At 35.1% G+C, this 16,709-nt stretch overlaps 1 protein-coding gene across 4 annotated transcripts in view; it reads left to right on the plus strand.

The window, feature by feature from the left end:
* Nucleotides 1-16,709, plus strand: part of PPFIA2 (PTPRF interacting protein alpha 2) — a gene marked incomplete at both ends in the record, with an annotated part of 322,124 nt that overhangs the window by 233,057 nt on the left and 72,358 nt on the right. For all 4 annotated transcript variants that reach the window (XM_084276255.1, XM_084276256.1, XM_084276257.1 and 1 more), the window contains one exon: nt 11,283-11,399. In XM_084276255.1, the coding sequence (XP_084132381.1) occupies nt 11,283-11,399 (117 nt within the window). The remainder of the gene's footprint in view (nt 1-11,282; nt 11,400-16,709) is intronic.

Below are 16,709 nucleotides of genomic sequence, written 5' to 3' on the forward strand. Positions count from 1 at the left end.
AAAGAATCAAGACATACCAGAAGCTGCAGGAGCAAGGTGGTTTAGTTTTATTTGCAGATATTGAAGCACAGAAGGTAAAGACTTAAACCACAACAGAACTGTAACTGAGGGCTGGAGCTCAGTGTGCTACCTCCTCCTTTTTCCACAAGGTAAAGACCGCCTGAATTTTTGTCTTTTACAGTCATCCTCCGACCAGCTTTAAAAGTGTTGCTGTAAATCTGAATGTATGTTCTCTTGAAGAGATTGCAAGCAAATGCTGGGTCTTCCTACTAACGACACTTCTTGGCCATTAAAAATTAGGAGTATAAAGATTCCACTTCAGTTTCCGCTTATTTAACTCCTTACAGCACAAACGTCCAAGATTTGCTTCCATTAGGCCTACTGTATAAAGAGGATGATTTCACGTTAATGAGTGTTTCTGCACAGCAATGAAAGCTAACCAGCAATATTAGTAAAAGGTCAACAACCTCAAAAAGGAAGGAAAAGAAGAATTTATGATGTAAAACTGTTGAAAATATGCATTACTCATAACTCCTACAGGTTTTTTCTTTGAATAAAATAGTATTTTTCTTGACATGTCAGGACATGTTTTAAAGGGTTCAATTGTGTAAAGTTTCTGAAAAGCTCACCACTTAAATAACAATAAAATACACTGGAATCCAGCCAATTATAAAATAAACTTATCTGAGGTTGTCACTCAGGCACGAACACTTAGTCTACAACTGAATTTCCAGAGTGCTACAAAAGCTCTACTTGCAAATTTGTCTGACTTTTTTTGTTTCAGGTAGCTGAATGGGAGAGAAGACAAAAGTGCTAAGCTAAAAAAAAATACACTGTTATGTTTTCTTTCTTCACCCAAAGTGAGCCCAAAATGAATTATAAGTGCTGGAGCTTTCATTCCTCACCTTTTGAAGATATTTTTTGCAATCTGAAAGAGCTTTTTTTCTTTTCTTTTGTTCTCTCAAGGTGTGGCTAATATTGATTATGATGCTGTACAGTCCATGGTTACTTTAACTTCTATCTGTTATGAAAATAAAGCTTAAGTCTATATTTCTGCTTTTAAATATAACTAGTTGCAAAGCTCAGAACCCGCAATGCTGAATGGAAACAGTCAAGCATTTCAGCACTAAAGCCATCTTCAGGGAGATTAATTTTTATCTATTGTTTTAAGACTACTTATGGATTTATGAGAAATTTGGTTTATTGAGTCAGAATGTGCATTTATGATGGCCTGAAGAGCACTTTACATTCACTCTCTCAAATGCTATATACGCAGCCAGTCATCAATCCTATGTGGTTCATTCGGTCATGGTACTGAAATGTACTGAGATTTTAGCTGCCACTCAGGGAAGAAAGATTACTTCCACTGCAAGGCACCACCTCATTTTTCCATGGGTATTTATTCATTTTGTTTTGTAGATGGGCAATTCTAAAGTTCTGTATTTGCTTGTCTGTTGGGGGAAAAAAATTAATTTTTTTTCATGCCTTGATCTCTTCTTTATCCTTTCTCCCAAAGTCAGACACTTTGGTGTATGAGAATCTATTTACTTTATTAGACAAATTTGCAAATCTTAGACTTTAATCTGCTATTGTTGAGTAAAGCATATTGAAAAGGTGGCTGAGCCACAAACACATCTCCCTTTAGGTTTTCAGGAACACTTTGGTGGTCTTATTACCGGACAATGTCACTAGTACATGTTTCATCACTGCTAATCAAAAATGAGACAAGCCCCCTGTGTGAGCTCTTCCTTTGATCAATGTAGAAAATGAAGCCAATCAGAATTTATGACTCAATCCCATTGATTGCTGGAAATAATTACAACATTGATCTTTATGACAGGCTAAGAAGGTCATCATTAATGGATGACTAAACAGTTTGTGGTGATTAGTATATAAGTTTTTATTGGGAAAAGGAGGTCTTGCAAGACTTTAAATTGCAGATGTCAGGGTGGTATCTGCCAAAACCACCTAAGCCTGTTGCATTGCTTTATGTATTAAAATACAGACAGGTCTTGTCTCAGTACACTGAGATCCTTTGTAGTGCTACGAGCAGCCAACACTCGGTCGGTACCTGTGCTTCTCACCATGAGAGCTTGTGATCTAACCACTGGCTTGCAGGGCCTGTGGTTGCATCCACTTCTGTGCTATTTATTGGGACACCATGTAGCTTGGCACCTGCAATGCTTCCTCTGGGTTCCTGCAAATAGTGACAGCTTGATGTCACTTAGGAGTGGTTTCTTTCACACAAAATCTGATTTATTGTGCCAAAAAGTGCCATGTCATGATTTTGGCTTTCCTGCCTGGTCTCTTATCTCATTCCAGTGTACAAATATTCAGGGACATGTGCCAGATGCAAATGTATGAATGTAGGGCTTTCCCCTCAGTTCTTTGGGATTTGTGTTTTAGGAACATTTGAAAATAGGACTGTTCAATTGGAATGCATTTAGAGCCTAGAAATGGCTAATCTTCTTACTAGAACAAATTAAAAATCTTAATAATTTATCTACTTGCAGACAAAATCTAATTGCTCATTCAAAAAACTTGCCATTACACTGTAAAAACAGATTTTGATTCAGATCTTTTCATACTAGTTTGAAGACTCCTAAACCTTCACACCATAGCACCTATACAGAGTTCTTGTTTGTGATTTCCCGAGTTATCTGTTGTGTAAGTTAATCAGTGATTTATTCAGTGATGTGAGTATGTGTGAAAACACACACAGGTAAGTGTATGCTATGTTGTGCTCTACTGGAATAGCTGTAATTTGGTATCAAGAGGCTGCAAGTGATTACAAAGCAGTGGCAAGAAGGAGTGTAAGCTCAAAAGTGGGGGGATGGAAAGACTTTGAGACACAACTGTGACAATTCCTTTTGCCTTTGATCTGTAAAGTGCATTAACTTTGTAGACCAGAGGAACCTGCTAAGAAATTCCAAATCCCCAGTCGATTTTTCTCTGTACTTGTACATCTGTAACCTGTAACAGAGAATGTATTTCTACACAGTGGGTACCACAGGACCCGGTGTTGCATCCTATATGAAACTGAGTTGAAGTAGAAACTTGTGACCAGCAGCTCCTGGGCACTTACTCCTGCTGTTTCTGTTATTCTGCTGATAAACTCAGACTGAGAGGATGGAAGCACAAGTGTCTTAAAGTACTGCAGCTAAATCCGTCACACCTCAACTGACAGAGTCATTAAAATTGCAGTAAAAGTGGAAACGATGCGGTGGGATTCTAATTAAATATTGAAAGTCTCTTTTGAATAAGATTATTAAAAGCTTCCTTTTATTAATGGAGAAATACAATTAAAATTATTATTTTGACACATCCATGGTTTTTATGTGAGTCCTGTTCTTACAATTTATGGCAGGAATCCAGGTGATCCCACTGAATGAGATGCAGCCTTCCACAATTTACCCTCAGGAGCACATAAAATCTCATGATATTGTCTTAGTTTGGTTAAAATGTCTTCCCCCTCATACAAAGAGTTTCTTTTTATAATACCTGCTTTTAACTCAGACTCAAAAAAGGATCAATTTGGTTTTCCTGAAAAGGTTTTGCAACTGTCCATTCCCATGCTATGTTTTCCTCCACCAAAGAGCAAAAGGAATTAAGATCCTGATAATATGAAAGGCTGATTACCGTTGTATTTCTTTTCAAAACGTGTGTATAAAATGTCAAGAAAATGTATGTGGATTTCTGGCCCTATAACTAAAATAAAATATTAAGAATGACAAATTTATTATCCGTTTGAAACAATTTGAATCATCCTATTGAAGTATCTTTGAACTCTAACCAGTGGCTTCTGAAAGGCTGTGTTGAGGTTAACACTAATTAGAAATATAACTGGTAAAGACTATATTTATGTTTATGAATCAGGATTTAAATTTCCATTGAAGGGGTAGGAAATAACCTGTCTCTAAGCATCCTTTATTCTCCATGCAACACTTAATATTCGCCATAGAAAATTATAGACATTGATTAAAGCTTAATACAAGCTGTCTCTTTCAAAATGAAAGCAAAGTCAGAAGGTGGACCAGGGGTCTGAATTATGTTCTCAGTGGACTGAAATCTAATATTTAACATTATTTAAATAAGGACTGTTATGATAGAATAATGGAGGAGGACACCCAAGTAGAAAATTTCTCTAGTCTCTGAAAGACTTACATAAATAAGAGTTGGGAGTGAAACTGCCATATTATAGTCACAAAAGCTTTGGTTTAGCATAATATTCATGTAAAAAAGAACACTTTCTTGATAAGAAGAGATGAAACAAAAAGCCTTCTAGATCTGTCAGCTGTAGTAAAGTAAACCATAGTTATCGGTGAGTTTAATTTCCTGGGAAGTGTTTGTTTCAATGTTGGGAAATCAAAGAAACAGCTCAGTGGTTCAAGGTAGGGTAGTTCATATAAAATAGGTTTGCAAAAGTTTAAAATAGTTGTCTGTCTTTAACACCTTACATTTTTTAAGTGATCCAGGTTCTTACTGGATTTACAGGACCATCTAACATGATATATGTGCGTTTAGAGCCTCAGTTAACAACAAAACATTATGCTTAATTTGTTCTAAAATGATTTGAATTAATGATAAATATATTCAAAGTAGAAAATTTGAAATAACTAAAAATATATTCCTAAATATTAAAAAGAATCCTGCAAAAAGAAACCTTTGTAAACATTTGTCCTTATATATTTATAATTAAACATCTTTATATCTCTACATACTGTAATTACTTACTCAATGGGAAACAAAATTAAATCAAGATGATTACAGTAATTATGACAATGAGGCTAGTGAGGGGACTGGAGAATAAATGTTATGAGGAGCAGCTGAGGAAACTGGGGCTCTTTAGTCTGGGGAAGAGGAGGTTGGGGGGAGATCTAATTGCTCTCTACAACTACCTGAAAGGATGTTGTGGAGAGGTGGGGACTGAGTTTATCTTCCTAGTGATAGGACAAGAGGAAATTGTATCAAGTTACACCAGGGAAGGTTTAGATTGGATGTTAGAAAAGTGTCTTCACAGAGAGAGTAATCAGGCACTGGAACAGGCTTCTCAGGGAAGCAGTGAAGTATCCATCCCTGGAGGTATTTAAAAGATGGTTAGATGTGGTGCTCAGGAACATGGTTTAGTGATGGTTGGCAGGTTGGGGTGATGGCTGGACTTAATGATCTAAAGGCTCCCTTCCAAACAAGACAATTCTGATTGCATTTAAATGCTTTACTGGTGGGTGGTTTTAAAAACTATTTAAGTGGCAAAAACATTGAAGAAGAAGTCTGTAGAGAAGTTGATTATGCAGCTATTTTTAAAATTAGAGTTGGATTTTATTTAGCCTACACAGAAGCTTTTGAAAACATAGAACTATTATTTTTTTCTCTGTGCCGTCCTGTGTACCAAACTCCATATTGTGTACAGTGCTCTGCAGTGCATATGCACTGTGGGAATGGAAGTATGCATCCAGAAGGTGACTGGAATAGTTTTCACTACCGTGCTTGAGAAGTGGGCAGGGCCAGGTTAGTGTATAATACCATAGTACAAACATGCTTTTTACTTCATAACTTGACTTATTTCTCGAATTTCAGCCTTTTGATGCTATTTATTTTGCTTAAATTTAACCATCATAATGAGACCCTCTAGTTTAAGATAATCATCTGTTTTCCCTTCAGTCAGGAAAAACTATGTATGTCATTCATCCCACCTATTTCAGAAATAGAAGACCCATTGGCAGTGTTTTTCTCTCCAACATTTATAGAACCGATAACCACTTTAATCTGAGTGTTCAATGTTTTGGCTTTTCAGTTGTCCTGCTCTGTGCCAGCCAGATAAATTCAAGATTTCCAGCTCAGCTATTGTAATTCTGCCTTAAGTTGCTGGATGATATGGAATGCTAAAGGCTGAAACTTAGCATTTTTGCCCTAAGTGGACTTTGCTCTGTGCTAGGGTCAGATATAGAGATCTCCCTTTTAACAGAACAGCAGCACTGGGAACAAGGCCTCAGGAGCCAAGATTTCAAAACAAATAAATGGTTATGCTTAGGAAATGTATGCAGAATACTACCATTGTAACTTACAGTATATGCTATACATTGATAGTAACAACAGCTTCTCCCTGAGGGTGTCAGAACACTTACAGGGAGCAGACAAAATTCTCTGATTCACCCCAAATCTTATTCGGTAACACCAGTAGTCATCTCAGACTTCCAAACCTTGAGCCCCCACTGAACTTTCAACTACAAAATCATTCTTCCTGCCCAAAGTTGCCATTCTTCCTTCCTGGAGCTGTCAGTCCCACTTATCAATCAGATATCACCATGATTAATAACAGAAAAGTTAAAATTTAGTTCCTTTCCACCAACCGAGAGGGATTTCAACTTCATATTTTCTTACAAATTTATACCTTATATTTAAACCACATCTGACAAGCTGTTTGTGTTTTGTAGATTAAGTGTTGCTTTCTTAATGGATTTAGTGTTAATTTGATCAGGGAAATAAAGTAATTCAGGCTTGGACTGACATGTCTGGTTGCAAGGGAGTGGTCATCTTTTGTTCAGCACGTGCACACAGAAAAGCCCAAAAAAGCAACCAAGCTGTCATTCTCTTTGAACAAAACCATAAGGAGTTGAAGAATTCTGGTGCTTTGAGGGAAAGCCTTGGCAGTGAGCCAGTTACTGCTCCTAGGAAATCTAATTAAAGTTTTTCCATAGATGTACAAGCTATGTTTATCAGGAATAGATGGGACCAAAGTTCTGTAAATATAGGACAGATTTTTGAATGACATTAGACTGAATAGACCAACAAATACATAATAAAACAGTGGATCTATATTAGGCAAATGTTGATCAAACAAGTGCAATAAATTGGCAGTTGTTTTACATTTTTGTTATTAGTAAGTATATTATGTATTAGTAATAAAGTTAATTATCTGAAGCCTGAAACTATGGTAAGGTAACAAATAACAATTGGAAGTAGAGAACTGATTAAGTTTTAGCAGCAAAAGGTACCAAGTTATTTAGGATTTTATATGTTTTGAAATGGATTCTGACCTCACATTTCTCAAATAATTTTAAAATTCATTGTTATTCTGTAAAATGCCATAAGTAAACATGTGGTTGGAAATTCATTTCCCTGCTTCATTTTATGTCTTGTGAGAGAATTGGCACTGTGAATAAATATGTTGCATCTTCATGAATAGTTGCATCTTCCAGTTTATTTTTATTCTGTCCAACATGCCTAATTCAAATATTTTGCAGCACACATTTTTTTGTGTGCTGATTTTTCCATTCCTTTTTGGTTATCCTTGCCAATTCGGTAGGTTTCACAACTGCAATGTAAATTTTTCATTTCTTTCTTTTGTATGTCTTAGTGTCCTACCACAGATAGTAATGACTGTTTCTCCTGCTAAGTAAATGGAGTTTATGCTATTATTTACTGATTTATAATTTTGTGTGATCTTTATTTATTTAAGAAGCTATTTTCTTATTCTATTGTCCTTTTTCACCAGCATAGGTGATGGGTATGGTTCTGTAACATCAGGCACTTGTTCAGTTCTGGTTTGAGTACTGATACCCTGTAGATTTGGTCATTTGTGGATATTAAGACCAGTTGTAATTTTGAGTCTGGATTCTTGAATCCTAACTTCACAAAACAAATATGATTCTGTGATGTCTCAAAATAATGTACACAAATCCTCCTAAGATTTTAGAGGGAATTTATATTGGTAATGTAGTAGGGATGTTTGCCAGAACTGTAATTCAGAAATCTGGGCTTTGGGAAAGCTGAAGAGATTTTAGACTTGAGACAAAAATCTCGGAGATGTAGTGCTATGTTTGGAATGATTATGACAGAGTGGGACTTTAGAAATTGTTCCACTTGTTTCTAGGTAACCTTGAATTCCAGAAAATTTAATTGAGATAGACTGAAGTCCTTAAAAGCGTTCTTTGTCCCTTGTCAGGCACAGAAAGTGACTACAAAAGTAAGAAGAATGTTGAATGCCAACATGCCCATGAGAAGAGAACAACCTAAAGGAGTGTGGTTTGGGTCATAGGATATTTTTATGGACTTAAGCTATAAAATTTTACAAAGGTCCAACTAGAAAATTAATACTCCTTAATATTTTTAAATTCACATCTGCTATTTAATTTTTCCCAATTCAACATCAACTTTTCAGTTCAGCAGACTGAATTTGGCAAATTTAGAAGGAACCCAAACTTATACTTGCATCAGGAAGATATCATTAGAGTTAACTCTAGAGAGACTAGAATCTCTGCAATTTCACACTCACCTCAGGTTAAAGTCACATGGAAATGTGTTGCTGTGATCCAGGTCAAATCTTACAAGTGTGCTAAATAGGACAAGAATGTCTGTGCTAGCAACTTAGAAAAGGAAACTATTTTGTTTCGCTTTTAGCGGGTATGACAGTCCTCAAGAAAGTTATCCTTTATTTTTTCAAAAGTGAACTTATCATGAAACTATTAAGAATTGTATTACCTGAGAGCGCTAAAGAGTATGTAGGTATTTGAAAAGCTGTAGACATGTTTTGTGGTAAATATATTACATTAGATATCATAAAAACATTAATATAAGAAATAAGTATTTCTCAAAAGTAACATTACTGAGTTTTATCAATATTGAACAATCATTTTCTTAGGTCTGTTCTGTTCTCACTGTCTGCTGAAGGTTCAGAGACTGCCTAGGAAAAAAGATTAGTCATTTGTGTCTTCACCAATATCCTCACCATCATCCCTCAGGGGTGTTTTCGCTGCCTGTGTAGAAAGTTACAAAAACTGTTCAGTGATTAAATTAGCCTGTTTGCAAAGAATTTGCACATTATTGTATGCTCAAGTTAAATAAAAATACATACTGAACATAACTGTGACAGCAATTAAAAACCTTTACTTCAGCAAACTGAAAAGTGAAAATTCATGTTTATTTGTAAGACCCGGGAGAGTTTCCATGCTTCCTTAGGAGCATTAATTCTGCCTTAATTTATTATTTATTAAGAGCAAGTATGAAAGCAAGTTAACTGTGTGTTTCTTCACAACTTAGATCTGTTACATGACACCTATGCTAGAGCTGACTTCAAACTCTGTGTTGTTTGTGTATATAGTTAGTCTGTATTCATTACAGTCATAAAACCATGGAAACAATAAGCTTTAACAATGATGGATTTTTGGCAAAGAAATCATTCCCAAAAATTCAAAATTCAACTGAATCTCCCAACATAATGATACGCAGACACACAATAATGATATGCTATGCCTTTCATTTTGAAGGGATAATTTAACTGTGTCTTAATATTTATGCATTTGTTTAATTGCTTATTGATTTAGAACGTGATGATCCTACCATAACAAGCTAAGAAAAAATAAACTATTTTAGAATATGTGTTGAAATGATAAAATTTTATGGTACTGTCTGTATAATATTCTTACTGAGCTAGAGGACAATTAAGGATTCATATTAGATATATTAGGTGGTAATTCAAAGCGAAGGCATAGTGACGTCTTGTGTTTTAATGGATTGATGAACGATTATCATATGGAAATGAAGTTCTGTTCTTGACAACCACTTAACCTGTGATTTGATGTGTTTTTCACATGATGTATAATTAGTATCCATAATTTGTAATTTTAGAATATATACATTGAAGTAACTCCTTCAATCTACCTGGAAGTCACTTTTAGCACTGATTGTTAATATTGTTTGGTGAGAACCAAAGTGTAACTTTTGCGGTAACGCAGAAGAAGCCAGTGCTGCTATTCAGGAAAAAAAGTTATTAAATTGCCAATTACGACGTACAAAGGGAATCTATGCTAATGAGATTATAAAGACAATTCTCATAAGCAAAATGTTTTAAAGCTCAGTGTATTTGTACAACTCAAAAAGACATTGACTCTCTCAATTTTAATTCCTACTCTTATATTTTCCTGTAATTGCTTTGGGTGAAACATTTCTCTCAGGTCTTGGTCTTGGCACTGAACTCACACAGGAATCACACGAGTTTCACAAGGGCTGTATCTTGGAATTTAGTGAGCAGTGAATCAATCTGACCCATGTCACAACAGTTTTTTGACATTTATAATAAGGAAGAGTTGTTTAAATTGGTGTTTGACTGAGATCTCAAATGGTGATCAGAGCTGATTCAAATGGTGTTTACAACTAGAACTGAAGCATAAGTTAGAATACACATTTGAAAAAAAAGCTAAGCTAAATTATTTAGATCAAAGTAAATATATATTCTAATGTAAATTTAATTATATGTCCCAGAAAATCTTGGCTGCTGTGCATGCCTACCAGGTAGTACTACCTGAAATCTTTCCTCCTACCCCATGCTTTTGTATTCCATGACAAGACAGACTCAGGATTTATGCAGACAAAACGCAGTGATAGAAACCTCAAAATTTATACCAGCTTTCCAAAAACTGTATCTGTAGAGTCTACCAGTGCTCTATTGAGTTTAATACATTATTTTATCTATTCAGTAAATAATTTATTATGATTTTATCATGAATGCAGAACTTTACAGAGAGATTTAACTGTCCAATTTATAAAAAATAAATGTTTTATATTAGCCAGATCTTCCAACTTGTTGTAGTGTACCATGTAAAATTTTTTTGACATGAATCTTTCCATCCTGTGTTCTGTCTGAGAATTATTTTGCAGTAGTTGCATAGGATTTTTAATAGCACTACCATAAATAAACCAATATTTTGAAACAATGAAATCTACTTGTATATATATATAAAATATATATGTAGAATAGTCAATTAATATCACATTAGAGGATTTCTCTGAATGTATTTTTCCTCACAAAGAAACGCAGCGTATGTTGCAGTTACTAACAGATGGGAAGTTGACAGAAAGCTATCACTTCACTTTACATCAGTTGGTTTTAATACATAGCCTTTTAGCGTTGTTTTCCTATAAGGCCAGGTTGGCATCTATTGTGTTCTCAATGAAAGAACAAGTCTGGCCCTTGCATAACTACAAAATCAATGCCTAACAACTCCTTCATGTTTCAAGCTATGAGAAATAAAAGTACCCTACCACAAAGGACAGAAGATAAAACAAGACATTGTTGACTATCCTGTCATTTATAGGTTCCTTTGTATCCTTAATGGCCTTTAGTAATTGTTAATATGTTTGTGTTTTAAACCTCTCTCCATTTGCAAAGGCTACAAAAGTCCAATATAGGATTGAAGTGTTACTAGATTTAGAAATTGTCCACTTGGTAGTTTTTGGGTGTCTTATGTATATTGACCACTCAGTTTCTTTTCTTTTTTTTTCAGATTGTAGCTTTGCGTGAACAAAACGCACACATTCAAAGGAAAATGGCAGCTGGTGAAGGGCCTGCTGAATCAGAGCATATTGAAGGAATGGAGCCAGGGCAAAAGGTTCATGAAAAGGTATAAAATGGTAGTTTCCATTGGATCACACAATCCATGTAAGAAATAATCAGGCGTAAGATTTTGGTTATGTCAGTATTTTATGGGACTTCCCTTTGAGAACATTGCCTGCCTACTGAAAGTAGTATCAAAAGCTGAACTTGTTCAAATGGAAAGGTCCTTGCTCTTTGATAGGGGCTTGAGTTAGACCCACAGCTTACAACAAACTTTCTTGGAAATTTTTGCATAATGAACACTCCTGCTGAGTGATCCTGTGTATCACATACGGAAGAGTAAGGTGTAGTGGCATGTATATTCCTAAACTGCTGACAAAATAGTCTATATGGAGAGGACAGAGAAAGAGGACCTTAGAAAAAATATAGTTTAAGAGGACCTCAGGAACAGTAATTTTCCTCTGTGCTACATATAGAATACTCTTCAAAATCATGTCTGTGTTCATATAGAGCAAACTGAGAAGCCTTTTATTTACTTAACACTTTATCAATAGAAAATAGGTATGTAGAATTCAAATGAAATTATTTGCTGCTTAAGGCTGAAAGAGAAAAAAAGATATAAAGAATATTTGTAGAAACAAGGTTTTCTTCGAAGTCTTTATTTTCCAGATCGATAACAACCAAGTTGCATATCTTCCTCTCTTGCTTTACAGTTATTACATTGAAGTGTAAGCATAGCATAACATTTGCCAGACATCTGAAATGAGTGGAGCTGCTGCTTGAATCTCTAATTGTGTGGTTTTGTCTAATGGCATGATGAACAGTAGCATAAATCATACTTATAAAAAATTACACTTATTACTAATTTTATAGGCAATACAGTTTACAGGGGCACACTTGCACTACGAGCATTAATTTGTCATGCTTTGCATTTACTTTAAGTGTTTGTTTTTCTGTGTGCTTGAGAAACAGAACAGTAAATAAATATTGTTTGGTTACTTTCCTCTTCCTTGCAAAATCTTACTCTTTGACACATCTGTGAAATTCTGTTAAAACAGTGAACATCCCACTCACTTGTGCTTTTAAATACAACCACACTGCTTAGCCTAAAATCATTAATTTCCCACTTACTTTGCAAGCTGTGTCTTCTTATTTGAGCCACTGGCCTCATTACTTACAAGCAGAACTAAGTGGAATTAAGAATATCCTTTAAAGAATCTGCGTATTTAAACATTACTGGAAAAAGTAATAAAAGCCATTGTAACATTATTATAATTTTATATCAAGTGTTTCTAGAAAATTAGATCTAGAAAACTTGTGTTCTTCATAATCAAAACAATTTAAGCTGGTCCGGTTAAGATGAATTAAAAGCTTATGCTTACTAATTTTAGAAAATATTCCTTCAACATCAGCAGTAGGTTCAGTTTCAGTCAGCCTGAGTAGATCCTACATTTTAATTTTCCACTTTGTAGCTGATAGTCACAGCAATTATAAAGGTAAAACTTAAAGAAATCATTATATTAATGATGCCTATTTTCTTGGACTTCCCAGGAGATACACACATATCAAAGTAGATATCAAAGTAGATCTGTAGATCTTGCCTAGGTTCCCACAACAGGTAGTCCCAAATCACTGTAGTATGTTAAAGAATGCCTCAGGTAAAATTTACCTACAGTAGGAATTAGCCAGCATGACTAACATGGAAAACATGAAAACTGAACTGTTTTCTGACATTGGTCAAAGTTTAAGATCTGTTCTGAAGCTGGAATAACTTCTTGTGTATTTAGAAAAAAGATGTCAACATAGATTTCAGAACATTTGTAATGTCAGATAACTATACTCTTGGGGGTGGGAGAAAGAGAATCTGCATTGTACAGCAACACAGAATCCCAACAGGATTGAAAAAACATTTCAAGATCTTTTCTGGGTTATTTTGTTTTTCAAAAAGATTTGGGAAAATGAAACATTGCCATAGAACTGAAAAGTTAATGCCATGCCACTAATTAAAACAATATGACCAAAGTTACATCATTTTATCTATATTGGCGGCAACATTATGAAAAAGCTAATAGTGAAAATTATGACTCCACAACCTAAAAATCAAAGAATGATAAAATGAGAGTTTATATATTTTCCAAGAAGTAGTTTGTGTATATATTTTTTCTTATTAATCATGACTGAGTGCTATCAGAAAAGAAGACTAATTGTCAAATACAAAAGAAATATCTCAAAATAAAATATGGGTAAAATGAAAGTAATGAGGTGTATTAGCTATGAATATTTATTACTTCACACACAAAAAAAAAGAGTAAAAATTCTAGGAGAAAGATGGAATGGCCTAATTATGACTTAACAAAATTCCAATCTTAGTAAGACATATGCTGTAGGAAAGTATTAGGGATCTGGACATTGAATCATCCTGATTTAAACCAAACCAAAACATAACAAAAAAACCCAACAATGAATGAGCTTACTTAGTCTAGCTTTTTGTGCCTGGAACAGACTGCAGATTGCACTGTGAGTTGCTTTCTTTGGCAGGTGGAAAGAAACTGGGCAGGTAGGAGCTCTGCAGTGCCACAGACAGTGAAGAAGGAGCTTGCTATTTAGAATGGGATAGCTTATGTGCACCTCTTCTCAATGCTGGTGGTTTCCCATCTGGAAGAGTCAGCAATAACAATGGATGAGACTCTCATGAAAGTATGAGCAGGTTCTATTGACTACACCTGATGTACCTCTGAGGAAACTTGATTGTGATGTGTTAGTAATGGATTACCAAAGTTCATCTGCAGGATGTTATTTAGCCTAAGCAAACCCAAAATGACTATGAAGCTTTGGGACAAGAAGGGTTGGTATTCTCATCAGTTCTTGTGTCCTTGATAAGCTTCATAGCTCAAAAGGATAGATACATTTACATTCTGGAGATGAAAGTGTGCTGTGCAGGTGGTCTTGCCAAGTGATCTCTAGTTTTCTCAGCTCGGGAGCTGATGGACAAGAAAAGACTGTATCTTGTAAAAGCTGGATTGTCTTTGACCATTGGATCTCTACTTTAGTGAGAAAGGTTTAAAAAAGGAACCCCACAGATGCATTTGACCACAACCCTTAGGTTGGAAGTATATTATTTCTCATAAAATTTCATTTGCAGGTGGTTAATGGGGCAATGTAGGAAAAGGTTGCTGTCATCCAGTAGAATGCTTAGTACAAAAAAACCTGTGATCCATTCAGATAAGTATCTACTATAAATCACGAAGTAGGGGGATGAAATGGATTAAGTGTTTAATGAGCACTAAGCAGATTTTTTCATACAACAGGACCTACACTGAAGACAGCTTAGTTTGATGTGATTGCCAGTGTCAGAGACAGGATTCTAACCACAGTAGGAATAAATTTCCTCTCTTGGTATGGAAAGAGCTCTCTTGTAAAACATTATAGTTATTTTTTAAGATACATACAAGTTATAGTAAGTCTGGAATGAACAAATATAACACCTATATAAATGGGAAACAGGTTTGTGATAGTTACACAGAAATGGATCTGTGGATTAACAGGGATGATAAAAATATCATGGATCAACAGTATAAAGGCAAATGCCGTGACAGGATAGCTCAACACTACTAGAAGCTGCAGGGCTTGTTAAATATCCCTGGACCTTCCTTGGCCCTGGTAAGTCTCCAGCTGAGGTCTTGCACTCAACTTTGGGTCCTGCACTTGAGAGATGTGGACTATATTGAGAGTTCAGAAAATAGCTATAAAACCAATCAGACTGGAAGCCTAGAAAATAAAAGGTTAATGGACACAGAATTATTATCTTCAAATATATAAAATGTAGCTTCATATATAAAGGGACTCAGTCAAGGAGTCCTGATAACTGGAAACTTTTAAGGATTATTAGGAGAAATAGCCTACATCTGAGACAGGATACAGTGCCGAGAGGGTGGAGGGCTCACTGGCTACCTCTGTAAATCTGTACAACAGGGCAGCAAGACCACTGTCTTAAATTCTATATTCACAAGCACTGTCCTCTGATTGAAGCACCAAAGCTTCCAACAGTAATATATTAATTCCCAATAAAAGTGGTAATATATTCAGTAATTGCTACAGAACTTCAAGTGACTACAAAAGCAGTTTTATGAGATGATAAAGCAAGTCATATGTGGTTCTCATTGACAGCTACACAGCCAGTTCTCCTGTGTGGAGACTAAGGGGAATTTTAAAATAGAGAAAGCAGACAATATTCCAATGACAAAACCAATGAAACAAAATCAAGTACTAAGTACAAGAAACAATTACTGGTTATGTAATCTAAGACAATGCAACATGCCAGATGTGGCCTTTTTGTCATGTATCAGTGTAACTTTTTCAATGTAAAATAATGAAATCATATTAATTTAAACCTGTATCATTAACTGATGACACAGTTAATGTAGCACTTCTCAGTTCAAGACTATGAGATGTTTTAGAGCAAATCTTTCAAAACAAATGTTTGGGATTATTCCTACGCAAGGGGGTTTTACAAAGTTCTACTTTATGTGTAGTACTGTATCAGAAACATTTTTTCCAGTACTACCTGAAGTAAATTTGAATAGATTTATTCTTCATATCATGAACCAAATATACATATCTATAGAGAAAGATATTTTATATTATCAGTATAAAACCCACATATATTCTTATTGAACTTCATCACTTTTTTTTCTCCCTCAGACAAATGACTGTACAAAGGCTAACACTTAGGGTTTAGTTTGGGGTTTTGATTTTGTTTTCATTTTAAAGAAAAAAATACACATATCAGAAACCAACATCAGATAATTTGCCCATCTAAATCATAACCCATTGTACTGTTTCCTGGGTAATTTTAACTCAGTATGATTCACTCTGTTTTTATGAAAAAGCAATATAAAGGACCTTGTAAATGTATGAAGTAATGAGTTACTTGAGGAATCCAATGTCTTTACTTTTCTTTGCCATTTTGAACTATCAATAATCTTCATCCATCTCCAACCAATGGTAAGGGTGAGACTGGAGGAAGGAAATATTTTTCTAAAATGTTTGAAGGCTGATTCATTGAGATACCCCAAATATAAGATTTTCCCTACCAAAATAGTTAGTACATTTAAAGACAAATTGGGATGTCTGAACCATGGCTGAATGTCATGCACTGTCTACCATATGTAACTAAAGCAAAAAATAGGAGTGAGTCTCAGATGCTGATAGGAGGCACAGCACGCATTCATTTCTTGCTGTAAGCTGTGTCCTTTTAAAGTGGTGCTTGCTGGACACCCAAAAATAAGATACTGAGAAAAAGTATTTTGTTTTCAAGTACAGTCATTATTTCATGCTGGTGCTTATTTCAGCTTCCATAAGAGCCACGGAAATTGAA

This window comes from Gallinula chloropus, assembly GCF_964237585.1.
Source record: "Gallinula chloropus genome assembly, chromosome: 1".
NCBI lineage: Eukaryota > Metazoa > Chordata > Aves > Gruiformes > Rallidae > Gallinula > Gallinula chloropus.